This window comes from Etheostoma cragini, chromosome 4 (genome assembly GCF_013103735.1).
Source record: "Etheostoma cragini isolate CJK2018 chromosome 4, CSU_Ecrag_1.0, whole genome shotgun sequence".
NCBI classification, from domain to species: domain Eukaryota; kingdom Metazoa; phylum Chordata; class Actinopteri; order Perciformes; family Percidae; genus Etheostoma; species Etheostoma cragini.
In genome coordinates this window covers 23,554,573-23,566,467 of record NC_048410.1, presented here as the reverse complement: position 1 = coordinate 23,566,467, position 11,895 = coordinate 23,554,573, and the positions used below count along the sequence as shown (strand labels likewise).

Genomic DNA, 11,895 nt, shown 5'->3' with positions numbered 1-11,895 from the left:
ACACTTAAGTGTGACAAACATGCAAAGGAACAGGAAATGAGGAAGGGGGCAAACACTTTTTCACACCACTGTATATGCTTCCTCTAGGCAATATGTTAAGGAAACACTCAGTTAACTTTCATTGTTATCTGGATGACACTCAATTATGTCTATCAATCAAGCCAGACAAAACCAGTTGGTTAGCTAAACTTCAAGCATGCATAAATGTTATAAAATCCTGCATGACCTACAATCTTCTGACGTTAAACTCATTCTTAAACACTTCCAAACTAAACTAATTATCTAGGAATATAGCTACTCTGGATGGTATTGCCCTGGCCACCAGCACTACTGTCAGAAATCAGTTATTTTTTATCAGGATATATCTTTTAACGCCCATCTAAAACAAACCTCAAGAGCAGCTTTTTTCCTCTTAGTAACATTGACAAAATTAGGAACATCCTGTCTCAAGAACTGAAAAACTAGTCCATCCATTTGTTACTTCCAGGCTGGACTACTGTAATTCTTTATTATCAGGATGCTCAAATAAGTTCCTTAAGATTCTCCAGCTGATCCAGAATGCTGCAGCGTGTGTTCTGACAAGAACTAAGAAAAGAGATCATATTTTTCCAGTATTAGCTTCTCTGCATTGGCGTCCTGTAAAATCCAGGATTTAATTTAAAATCCTTCTCCTGACCTACAAATGGTCAAACACCATCTTATCTTGAAGAGCTCTCAGTGCCTTATTGTCCCACTAGAGCACTGTGCTCCCAGAATGGTTGTGGTTATTAAAGTCTCTAAAAGTGGAATGGGAGCCAGAGCTTTCAGCCATCAGGCTCTTCTACTGTGGAATCAGCTTCCGGTCTGGGTTCAAGAGGCAGACACCGTTACCACATTTAACAGTATAAATATATATATATGAGCTTATAGTTAGGGAGTGCACGGCTCCCCTTCTCTTATTCTCTTCATAGTTGTCAGATTAATTTTCCATATAATCAATAATATAATAAAAAGGAGGCAGGGCAGCCTGACCAGGCTCTTTTGACACACTGATCTGCCCTTTCCTTTATCTTTCCATGTGTGTGAATCCATGTCCCAGAAATGCTTGTTACTAACCTAGTTCTGGGGAGTCATTCCCAGAGTCCTTATGTTCTTTGCTCCCCAGCATGTTTCCTTGGATCAGGGAGGCTCCAAAATCATGGTTGCAGCGGTCGCCATGGTCCTGCTACACGTCCTGCTATGCCCTGCTACATCCTGCTACGCTCCGCTGTGCCTTGTAATGCCATGCAGTGCCCTGCTATGCCATGAACTTTTAGTCACTGTTCAATTATCTTTTACTGTGACTGTTATTGGCACTCTTCATTTCAACCCCGACCAGTCGTTAGACAGCGCCTACCAAGAGCCTGGGTCTGTCCCAGGTTTCTTCCTAAAAGGGAGTTTTTCCTCACCACTGTCGCACTGCTGCTTGCTCTGGAAGAGACTACTAGAACTGTTGGGTCCTTAAATTATAGAGTGTGGTGAGACCGACTCTGTCTGTATAGTGCCTTGAGATAACTCTGGTTATGAGTTAATACTATAAATAAAATTGATTGAATCTACAGGCTGATATTGGCTCAAAGTCATAGCGCCCCCTAGTGGCAACAGAAAGTAGACCTAAAAGTGAATGTGCTATACTTTAACAAACTAGATTTCATCTATTGGACTTCAAATTCGGTCTGTACCATTGTAACACCTTCAAGATGAAGTTATTAAAAGCAAAACTTTATAACCCACAGTGTGGACATGGCCTGGCGGCCATTTTGAGCATTTATCAATGAACAAAGAAGATGTTGTAACTTTAGTGTACATTGTCCAAATTGGCCGACATTTCTTACTATTGATAAGAGTCCAGGCTTAAGGATATTTTAAGGCCAAAACTGTCGTTTGGTCAGAGCGCCCCCTGCTGGACACAGGAAATCAGCCTTATATGACAAACATCATCCGGTTTACATCTCGTGTGAGGTGTCATTGAACTCAGCAGAGTTCCTTCTTCATTGTTGGTAGTTTGGACAGCCCCCTATGCTCAAACCACGCCCCTTTCATAACTGGTGACCCATTTAAGGTAGAGTCTTATATGAAGTATCATTGAACTCAGCAGTTTCTTTTTGATCGGTGGTTTGACCTGCCAGCTATGCTGTAGCCACAACCTCTTTTTTATAACTTATGACCGGTTTGATGTAGAGCCTTGTGTGAAGCATCACTGAACTCAGCACAGAATTACTTGTTAATTGGTCAAGGTTTACCCCGGCCCCTATGCTTTGGCCACACCCCTTTTCACAGATAATGAACTGTTGTAGAGTATTGTGTGAGATACCATTGAACTCAGATTGGAGTAACCTTTTAATTGGTGCTGATGTGCGGTGTCTGGGTGCCGCGCAAATGCAGTCGCAAGGAGCAGCATCCGCCAGTAACCGTGACGTGCGCAGAGGCGCGAGGACCCGTCAAACGCTGCTTAAATGTTTTGTTGCTCAAGTCAAGCATTTGCTCATTAAAGTTTTATCATTGGACAGGGGAAATTATTACAACAAGAAACATGTTCAAACAACATGTTCATAAGAAATGTGAAGATATCCTTTAAATTAGTCTAAAACTGGTCCATATACTTCTGTGAGAAAGGTTGACAAAAGAAGAACTGAGTGAGTAAAGAAGACTTGAGATCAGAATATTCCCAAGTGTTTAATTGGTAATTACTACAATAAATTTGTGATACTATTGATATGCCCGATATGTAGCTACCTTACAATATGTGGCCCAAACATTGCAGCTATATGGGATAGATAAACATGTGATTCAAAAACGTCTCATCATATCGTACTACATGTAGCTTATGTGCTAGCCTTCAGTAACCTCACCAGCTGAGAGAAAAAACTTTCCAAATAAATGACTTCTTTGTGATTAAAAAACAACACATGTTGTACAAATCATTAACACCTAACAAAAAAGCCTCCACAAATAATGATCTGTCTGTCTGTCTGTCGACACCCTGAACAACTTCTGTCTCTCAACAAATCTGTCTCCATCAGTTCATCCATCAGTTTGCGACTTTGCGGGCACGTCGGCAGAACGTCCAATGATGTTCGACCGTGTTCTCATTGGCCCGTTCGCTCATGTGGTGAACACGTGTGTTGCGTATTGTGAATCCCTGAAAAATAATGAAACAGACAAACTAAGTCATAGCACCACAAACCTGCACATTTTCCTATTAGCCATGACTTTAAAAATGTTTTCTTGGACAACCCATTAGTTGTTGATGCTTTTGTTTTGTGTCTATGTCAACAGTTAAAGAACTCCAACTGATCTGACCCGTGTTTTGTAGCAGGAGGATAATTTGTACACAATGTCATAGACATAGATGAAAGCCACATACAGCTTTGGCAATGAAGTCAAGCAGGTGGACACGCAGGCTGACTTCCTGTTGGTGGTCACATGGTCCGAAGGTGAAGGACACCTGGTAGTCTCTGCTGTTCATCATGTGTTTGTTCCACTTTGTGAAACCACTGGAGATGGACTCCAACAACGCATGGACCTAAAAAAAATAAAAGAAAGAAGTAAAAATAAAGAGTTGTGTGACTATATATTTAAAATATGTTTTTTTCTTGTTTTATTCTGGCTATGTGAGGGTGCCGAATGTCTGATTTTGCATAGAATTGCTTGCTTTCACAGTAAATCATTATATGTAGCCTATTTTGAAATACATTTAATAAGCAGAGCATTCACTTAATAATGTAACACTAGAAGAGCAATTCTGTGTCAAAAGCAGTAGGAGGACCATAGAAAGACTCTCTCTCTTTCTCTCTGACTATCCCTTCACGCTTCCATTTCTGTCTCAGGATTACTACAATGGGGGGAAATTGAATTGAAATTCAAAGGTCCAAAAGTTCTATTTACAACCCCGAAAGGCAAGCAGCCTAAGAAACCAAACTAAGTTATGTGTTCTGTCTGTTATGTGTTTATTTATAGTGTTGGATCATAACAGAAGCAATCTCAGGACACATTTCATTTGGAGCATATCAAGACCACAGTCTCTACTTTACAGAGAGCCAACATTCCCCAATGAGCAAGCAGTTGACGTTGGTGGCGAGGAAATATTTCCCTTTCATAGACAGAAATCTCAAACACAACTTATCATATAGTTATTATATCGCTGCTGTTAGGGTTGTGACAATTTAGATTTGAAATCAAAAATTGATCAAAAATACCTCCAGCTATTAAAATCAGAAGCAGGATCTGTGATTCCCCCGGCTTTTTTTCTCTCTCGTTGTGTTCAAAGAACAAAAGAAAAAACTGACACAGCGTAGCTAACCTTCTAGTAGCATGCAGCTAAAGACACAGGTTATCTTATCGTTAGCCTATTGACTATTACGCCGGAAAAACACACCACAGGTAAAGCGTAGATTCGTGCCTGGCAGTGTGCCTGGCTGTTTATACCAGCTGCGCATTTCTCCTGTTCACTCTACAGAACGGTCTCCTGTTCACTCTACAGAACGTCTCTCTTTCTCTCACTGTGTGTGTGTGTGTGTGTGTCACTCTGTCTGTGCCTGATTGCATGTCGCTGTAGACACAGATGTGAAGGCAGACACCATAAACTACCATAAACCTGTGTGTAGCATTACTGTATGTGATTACACACCTGGCTTGACACATTTGCTCGCATAAGAAATATACGAGACGTGCGCAGGCTGGAGTGGCTGCTCTGAGCCTGATTGCAGCCAGTGTGGCCAGACAGGAGGGCTGCACGATTATGGCCAAAATGATAATCACGATTATTTTTATCAAAATTTTGATAACGATTATTCTCACGATAATTTGTTGATTTTAACCAAAACAAATGTTAACGTCAAATAGGCTATTTATAACTGCGAGAAGGAGTGTGATGGACGCTACTCAGAGAGAGACGGCCGACTCATTATGAACGGGTCCAGCACGGGTCCAATGGCGGATACACACGTTGGGTGTATGAAACGTCTGTATCGTCACTGCGCTGCATTTTTATGAACTATGATATCTGGCCGTGGGTCACATCTCTGGCCCAGGTCCAGCAGCTCCGTCTCACACGCGGTTACTGTACGACCTGAAGTTAGTTGCATTCAATAACTTCTTCTGTGTTCTTCGCCGTGGCGGCCGCGATAGCAGAGTTACCCGCGGAAACACTGGTACAAATACAGGTTTGCCCCTCATACTTAACAATATACAGCTGTGTTAATAAAAAATAAAAACTGGAGACAAATGTCAGAAGTGTGGACCGGCGCTGTGTGGCGGTGCCGCGAGGCGAGTAAGAGGAGAGAGAGCAGAGGAGAGATCCAACCCAGGCACAGCTCTACAGACGAAATGGTCATGTTACACAAAATTAAACCATATCCATATAAACAGCATTGCAGCGGATGAAAGGACATTAGCACCGGTGCGTCCTAGAGGAGCTAACAGCTAATCGACGCTACTAGCACTGGTCACTGCTGTTTGAAAAACAACAGACGGGACAAAGTGTACCAGCGTTTACTGGTAAACCTTGAGACCGACTTATAACCCACTGCTATGTGTTGAGTTGTCCTCCCGTTACTCTGTCCTCTGTGACGGTCTACAGCTCGAAACTAACCTGCACGGGGTGCAGAGAACTACTCTGGCTGGCTTATGATCAGACGGGTTAACAGAGCGGTAGATGCGCTATGCAAAAAACCCGGAGCGTTCTAGGAAATGACGCTTTAAAAAACTAATAGCTTGATCACGCAAATTTGATCGTGGGAAGTCGTGATCGCGATTAAAATTTGATTAATTGTGCAGCCCTAGTTGTATGACATCATATACACAGTATTACTTAATAATTAATCTAAGAAATCATGGGTGTCCCTCTTCTCAACACCGCCAGCTACCATCCCAAGTGGAATCTAATTCTGTAGGAAACACTGTTTAAAGTGTTAAAAAGGTGAAGTGAAAGTGAATGTTTTTTCTGAGATGTGTGATTCCCATGTGGTGAATGAACAAGAAAAATACAGAGACAGTAGCAGACAAGAGAGTCTGAAGAGAAATAATAATGCATGTAATTACATTTTAAGTTCAGACGCTTTGCCACTGACCTTGGTGGTGATGGTGAGCTGGGTGATGATGACTGCGACAGGGTTGGAGTACTTAGACAGCTTCCTGGTGCTGGACAGCTCCACCACCTCCTCGTAAGTGTCAGTGGGGTAGGGCAGCAGGGGTTTGGGGTCTCCCAGGCACTGGATTAGGGGCTCGATCTGATAGAAGTCAGCCTCCTTCCTGAGCAACTCTGTCTCCTTGAAGTCGCACGGCAGCGTCAGCTCTGACGTCCTCAGGAAGTTGAGGATGTAGCTGAAAGAGCAGAAACAGAGATCGTATCAGTCCAAACTGCTGAGCCGGTGATTCTGCAAGACTCTGCTTTCAATTGAAGTCAAGACGGGAGGTTAGAGAGCTGCTGTAGGACCCCAGGGTGTAGTTGAGCCCTGGTTGGTGTTTAAATACCTGCATCTTTGCTTTTTTTTTTTTTCAACCTTTGTTTATCCAGGTGAGTTGATTGAGAACAACTTCTCTCTTCTCTGGGCAGCAGTAGCTCAATCCGTATGGAGTTGGGTTAAGAACCTGAGTCCTCGTACGGATCAAAAGTACGGAGTGTGGACTGGTAACTGGAGAGATGCCAGTTCACAAAGCACTGCCTTGTGTTTTAACCTTTATTTATCCAGGTGAGTCTCTTCAGACCCTCTCGTATTGAGCAAGGCACCAAACCCCCCTCAAGCGCTCAGGGTGCCTGTTCAGCAGTCGCAGCACCCCCACTCTGACATCTCTCCATTAGTGCATGTATAGGACCTGAGCATGTGTGTGTATTTCAGGCCTGTGTGTAGTGTGTTATAACAACAGAGTGTAAATTGTAATCCCCCCCATAGCGGATCAATAAAGAGTATAAATTATAAAATTATTCTGATTTGCAACGACGACCTGTCACATTTACACTTTCATGCCTGGAAGTTGCCCAGTACAACCACAGTCTGCTCTGCTGGCCACTAAGCAGCTCCACTGCAGCAGTTGGGGGTTAAGGGTCTTGCTCAAGGGCACCTCAGTGGTGGTAATGAGGGAGGGACAAGCGCTGCACTTACATTTTCCCCAGTCAGATTTGATCCTGTCGGTCTGGGGATTAAAGCAGCAACCTATGTTCACAGTGCTGCGGAGGAATGTCTGGCAACAGGAAAATACAATCCTGGATAGGAGAAAAAACGCTCTGGGTTGTTTGCATTTCTTTAAATTCAATTCAATTAAAGTCATCTCGAGACACTTTACAAATAGAGTAGGTCTAGACCAGACTCTATAATTCATAATTATATATATGCGACAGTGTGACCATGCGCAGTGGCGAGGAAAAACTCCCTTTTAGTAAGAAACCTTGGCCAGACCCAGTCTCTTGGTAGGGGGGGTCTGACGGTGCCGGTTGGGGGTGTGATGCACTGTGGTAATAACAATCACAACAAAGATTATAGAGCAAAAAAAATGGTAGTAGTAGTCGTAGTAGTAGTTAATGTCACAGCAGAGCACTGCAGGGTGTAACAGTCTGTCGTGTGGCAATGCAGGGCATAGCTAGACACAGCAGGACACAGCAGGACACAGCAGGACACAGCTAGACACAGCAGGACACAGCAGGACACAGCAGGACACAGCAGGACACAGCTAGACACAGCAGGACACAGCAGGACACAGCCAGACATAGCTAGACACAGCAGGACACAGCAGGACACAGCAGGGCATAGCTAGACACAGCAGGACACAGCAGGGTTCAGCGGGACACAGCAGGGCATAGCTGGACGTAGCAGGACGTAGCAGCGTTCATCAGGACACATTTTGGAGCCTCACTCCGAAACATCAAACCAATCCCAATCGCCTTGTATGGACATACAACATTAAAGGAAGTTAATAATACGGTAACGTGAGCTCTTTAAATTGTCTGGATACATGGTTTAACGTCATTTGCTCTTAGCAGTGTATCGCCATGTGTGTATTTTGTCCATAGCAAATCCCCGCCAAATTGGTCCTAAAACATCCCAGTTAGGGAGGAAATGCCTTAAACATATTTTTTGTTCATCTTTACAATTCCCCAAAGAAACCAAGCCGGCCTGCCTTGTTGCACCATCCCAATGTTCCTTATAACATTCCGTTGATGTTGCTTGATGCGACTGGAGTTTAAAGTTAAACATGAAAAAAGTGGAAAGTGATAGACTTCCCGTGACTCTGCCTTGCCTTAATTTTTTCAACCTCAGTAGTTGCTGCTTGACTATACCACACTGACACACAAACTCATGCACCTAAAAATACACACTCACCGAAAAAGCAGGCCGTCACGGTCAATGAAGTAGTTTCCGTTTGCGTCCCTGACGGTGGGCAGGTCTCCCCCAAACATGGCTCCCAGCATGGAGTCAGGATAGCGCTGCAGCGTGGACAGAGACGTGCTGTACACACAGCCGCCCACATTCAGAGTCACAGGCTCCCCCATCTGGAGAGAGCAGCAACAGCACTCAGAGAAAACACTGAAGGCTTTTGTCAAAACTAGGTACACCAAGAAGGAACTTGTGCTCTTGGCTGGTTGATGTCCGGAGGTTGAACTCCTGAGAGAAGAAGTGATTACACACCTGAGTCCTTTGTTTCTGTGTTTGTTTAACCCTACCTTTATTTTGATCTCAAAAAGTGTAGCAAATTTTCAAGTGGGCACTATTTTGATAAATCAACCACATATTTGAATCAAACCTGTTAATTTGTTAAAGAATTTCTAAAAAGTAGGACAGTTGTTGATATAATGCATGTCATAGCCCCTAAATGACCAGAACCGTTGAAACTGAACTAGGCCATGACGATACATTGCGTTGTTATAGGGCAGAAGACTGGTTATTGGGCTTGGGCAATATCTAATATTTATAAATCATCCAATTGTGGTTACTCGAGATTGCCGATGGGCTGATCGTCTTGCTTCCGCAGCTTATGCACTTTACATTTAAACCTAACATTACACTAGTTTCCTCAAGCACTTAGCAATCTCCTTTTAGCAACTTTCTTTCTAATCCTCTCCTCTTAGATGTTAGCGATTGCTTCTCTCACTCTCTGTTGTTCTGCGCGTCAAATGTAGCTATTTCCCTTTTAATGTGACAACTGAACATGTAATAACTGTAATTACTTGTCGTGTAGGAAGCAAAGCTCTACACCAGAGAAACTCGATCGTTAATGTTAGTAGTAGATAGGCTGAAAAGAAGCCCAGCCCATCAGCTGTGAGATCCATGAAGAAGAGACTGACAGCGGGTGGACTTACTGCTAAACCAGAAAATGTAGAGTAAGCTAAGATTCTAGATGTTACAGTTCTGATAATAAGTTAGTTAAAATCTCTTTAATGTAGAAAAAAACTATTGCCGATCATTCTACCGATCTTTGATATACGAATTGATCACCAATCGGCACAAGCCTACTGGTTACTGATTATATCCGATTCATAAAGCACTTTTGCACACTTCTTTGTTGGGGCAGGTGTGTTGGAAAAGGTTACCAGTAACACTTGTTGAAGAAGTCCCGCATGATGGATGACTGACGGACAGACAGACAGACAGACACAGACACAGACACACACCATGTGACCCAGGTCTCCGTTCTTCATTTGGCAGACTGTTGTTTTTCTTCAGGTCAGACTGTTAAAAAGACCATCTCTCTCTTTGTTTCCACCAACACCTGCAACAAGAAGAAAAACAGCTGCTTGTTAGATGGTTGTCATGGAGATAAACGGCCAGCTAATGCTGTGTTGCCATGGTCCAGACATCATCTGGCTGATTAGTCTGGTGTCCCTGATTTTTTTCCACTAACTGCCAGCCAGTGATAAACAACATGAGGAGGTGTGGACTTACTGTACTCGAGGCACTTTTAGCTACACATTTCATTTTTACATTAAAGTGATGAACACATTAATTAGGCCGGCACGATTCGGGGAAAAATATGAATCACGATTTTTTGTCACAATTTTTTTCTTACAAAGTGTAATGTTTATTACACACATGAACAATGACGACCAAGCCTGTAAATACAGAGGCCTCAATGAAGAGAAGGGAGAGCACTGGGTGCATTTTAAAACCTATTTATACAGTCTGTAGCGTTTGTGATGCGGCTGGCTTGTGAAATGAAATGAGAACCAAAGTCATTAAAAAAAAAAAACATTAGACATAGAGTCAGACCTTAATACTGCAGTGTAATAAAAACTACCTAAAATGACAAAGACCATCTTTGGGAAAGATATATTTGATTTTTTGTTTAGCCTATGTCCCGTCCGCTAACACAAAGGGGGCACAATGTTTGATGTCTAAATGTCTCACTAAATCAGTCACACACACACACACACACACACACACACACACACACACACACACACACACACACACACACACACGTCCCAACGTATATCTGTTGACAGGTTGCTACATCCACTATTTTACATGCAGTCCATGGACCCTACAGTACGTGTCCAGGGCCCCATTTTGCCAGGACACACACACACACACACACACACACACACACACACACACACACACACACACACACACACACACAAAGAGAAAACAATAAATATTCTTTATTATATAAATGATGGGCTGAAATAGAAATGGGCCATATCATAGGTATATATTGATGCTAATGTACATGTCCAGCTGTTGTTGACACTGTCACATTATTTAAATGTGGTCTTGTTAGAGGTACGCACTGGTCTAGCTCCATACGTGCGTCATCCAGTAAACGTGTATTCTGTTTTGCCACACAATGTTTACACATGAAGGATGATAATTGAAACACCTGAGTTAATAGCCTGCCGTGTATGTGTGTGCTGATTCCCCCTCCCTCTCCGTTCTAATTAAGCGTCTCGGTGTCTCGCTGCCATAATTGCAGTTAGCACGGGCAGTTAGTTAGCACGGTGTTTATGCAAAGAAGACGTCACACCGTCACTTCGACAGGTTAATTAAAATGTTAAAAGTCCGTCCCGGTCTTACCTATAACTGCGCCATCAATGCTCACCGCGACACGAAGGTAAAAGCTCCAGAACAACTCCAAACTACCTACCGGTAACCTGTCCATCTACGTCCACCAGTTAGCTAGCTCCAGTTCTTCCAAATGTGAGGCCACTTCCGGTAGGACTTATCAAAATAAGAACTAATAGAAAAATGCGTGGTTACCGTAGAAATGAAATTGATTTGATGATGGTCTGATCAATTTTGTGTTACTTTATAGATGAGAATAATACAAAATAAGTATTACAGTCAGTGTCAGCGCATTCCAGCTAATGTAGGCCAACTTCTGTGTTTATGTTGACTGCAATGAGAAAGCAAAATTTCCCGCGACTTTTTTCTTCTCTACACAATTTAATCGGTGATTTGGAAACCAAGGTAGGCTACTTAAAGCTGTCATATCCACCCTCTCCACTGAGGATCCGTTGATATTAGGGGGCATTAGGTAGTGCGTATAGTACTGCATTTCATTTACAGTTACTTATGTAAATTATTATTAAAACAAATAAACTAATACATTATTATAGATTAGTTGCACCATAGTGTATACGGTAATTAAACCTTTGCAGCTGCATTATTGATGTGTTGAACATGTTAATGCATAACTAATCCAATAGCATAATTCTGAAATGGGCTATTTTGATGAATCGGTTTTTAATGCTAATACTTTTGTTATTGAATTAAATGACATTTGTGAATGCAGGATTTCAGAAGGTTTTAGACAGTGGGGTTGGTGATGTACCCTTGGTTTACACTTCGTTACTAGATATGATCAATACCCAGTTAGCACACATACGTCGGCACGACGTATTGGCGATGTAATCAAAATACGGCGGGGATATGTAGTAGTTAG

At 42.5% G+C, this 11,895-nt stretch overlaps 1 protein-coding gene and 1 long non-coding RNA gene across 2 annotated transcripts in view; one reads left to right on the top strand and one right to left on the bottom strand.

Moving 5' to 3' along the window:
* Positions 1 to 2,675: 2,675 nt before the first annotated feature.
* Positions 2,676 to 11,176, bottom strand: kctd6a (potassium channel tetramerization domain containing 6a). The gene is made up of 6 exons (XM_034868984.1): positions 11,028 to 11,176; positions 9,626 to 9,723; positions 8,337 to 8,506; positions 6,090 to 6,342; positions 3,386 to 3,544; positions 2,676 to 3,160 (listed from the first exon to the last, which is right to left on the bottom strand). Exons 2-6 carry the CDS (start codon positions 9,650 to 9,652, stop codon positions 3,050 to 3,052), a joined length of 720 nt encoding a protein of 239 aa, XP_034724875.1. The 5' UTR covers positions 9,653 to 9,723; positions 11,028 to 11,176; the 3' UTR covers positions 2,676 to 3,049.
* Positions 6,042 to 11,895, top strand: part of LOC117943089 — a 16,743-nt gene continuing 10,889 nt past the window's right edge. Inside the window, exon 1 of the long non-coding RNA XR_004656285.1 lies at positions 6,042 to 6,052. This is a non-coding gene — a long non-coding RNA (uncharacterized LOC117943089). The remainder of the gene's footprint in view (positions 6,053 to 11,895) is intronic.

Bases quoted from the DNA above. Each gene is read 5' to 3' on its own strand.
- kctd6a (XM_034868984.1), bottom strand. From the start codon at position 9,652: ATGAAGAACGGAGACCTGGGTCACATG. The intron at 8,507-9,625 runs GTGTGTGTCTGT...TGCTCTCTCCAG, and splicing joins ACGGAGACCTGGGTCACATG to ATGGGGGAGCCTGTGACTCT. The intron at 3,161-3,385 runs GTATGTGGCTTT...ATTATTTTTCAG, and splicing joins TTGACTTCATTGCCAAAGCT to GGATTCACAATACGCAACAC.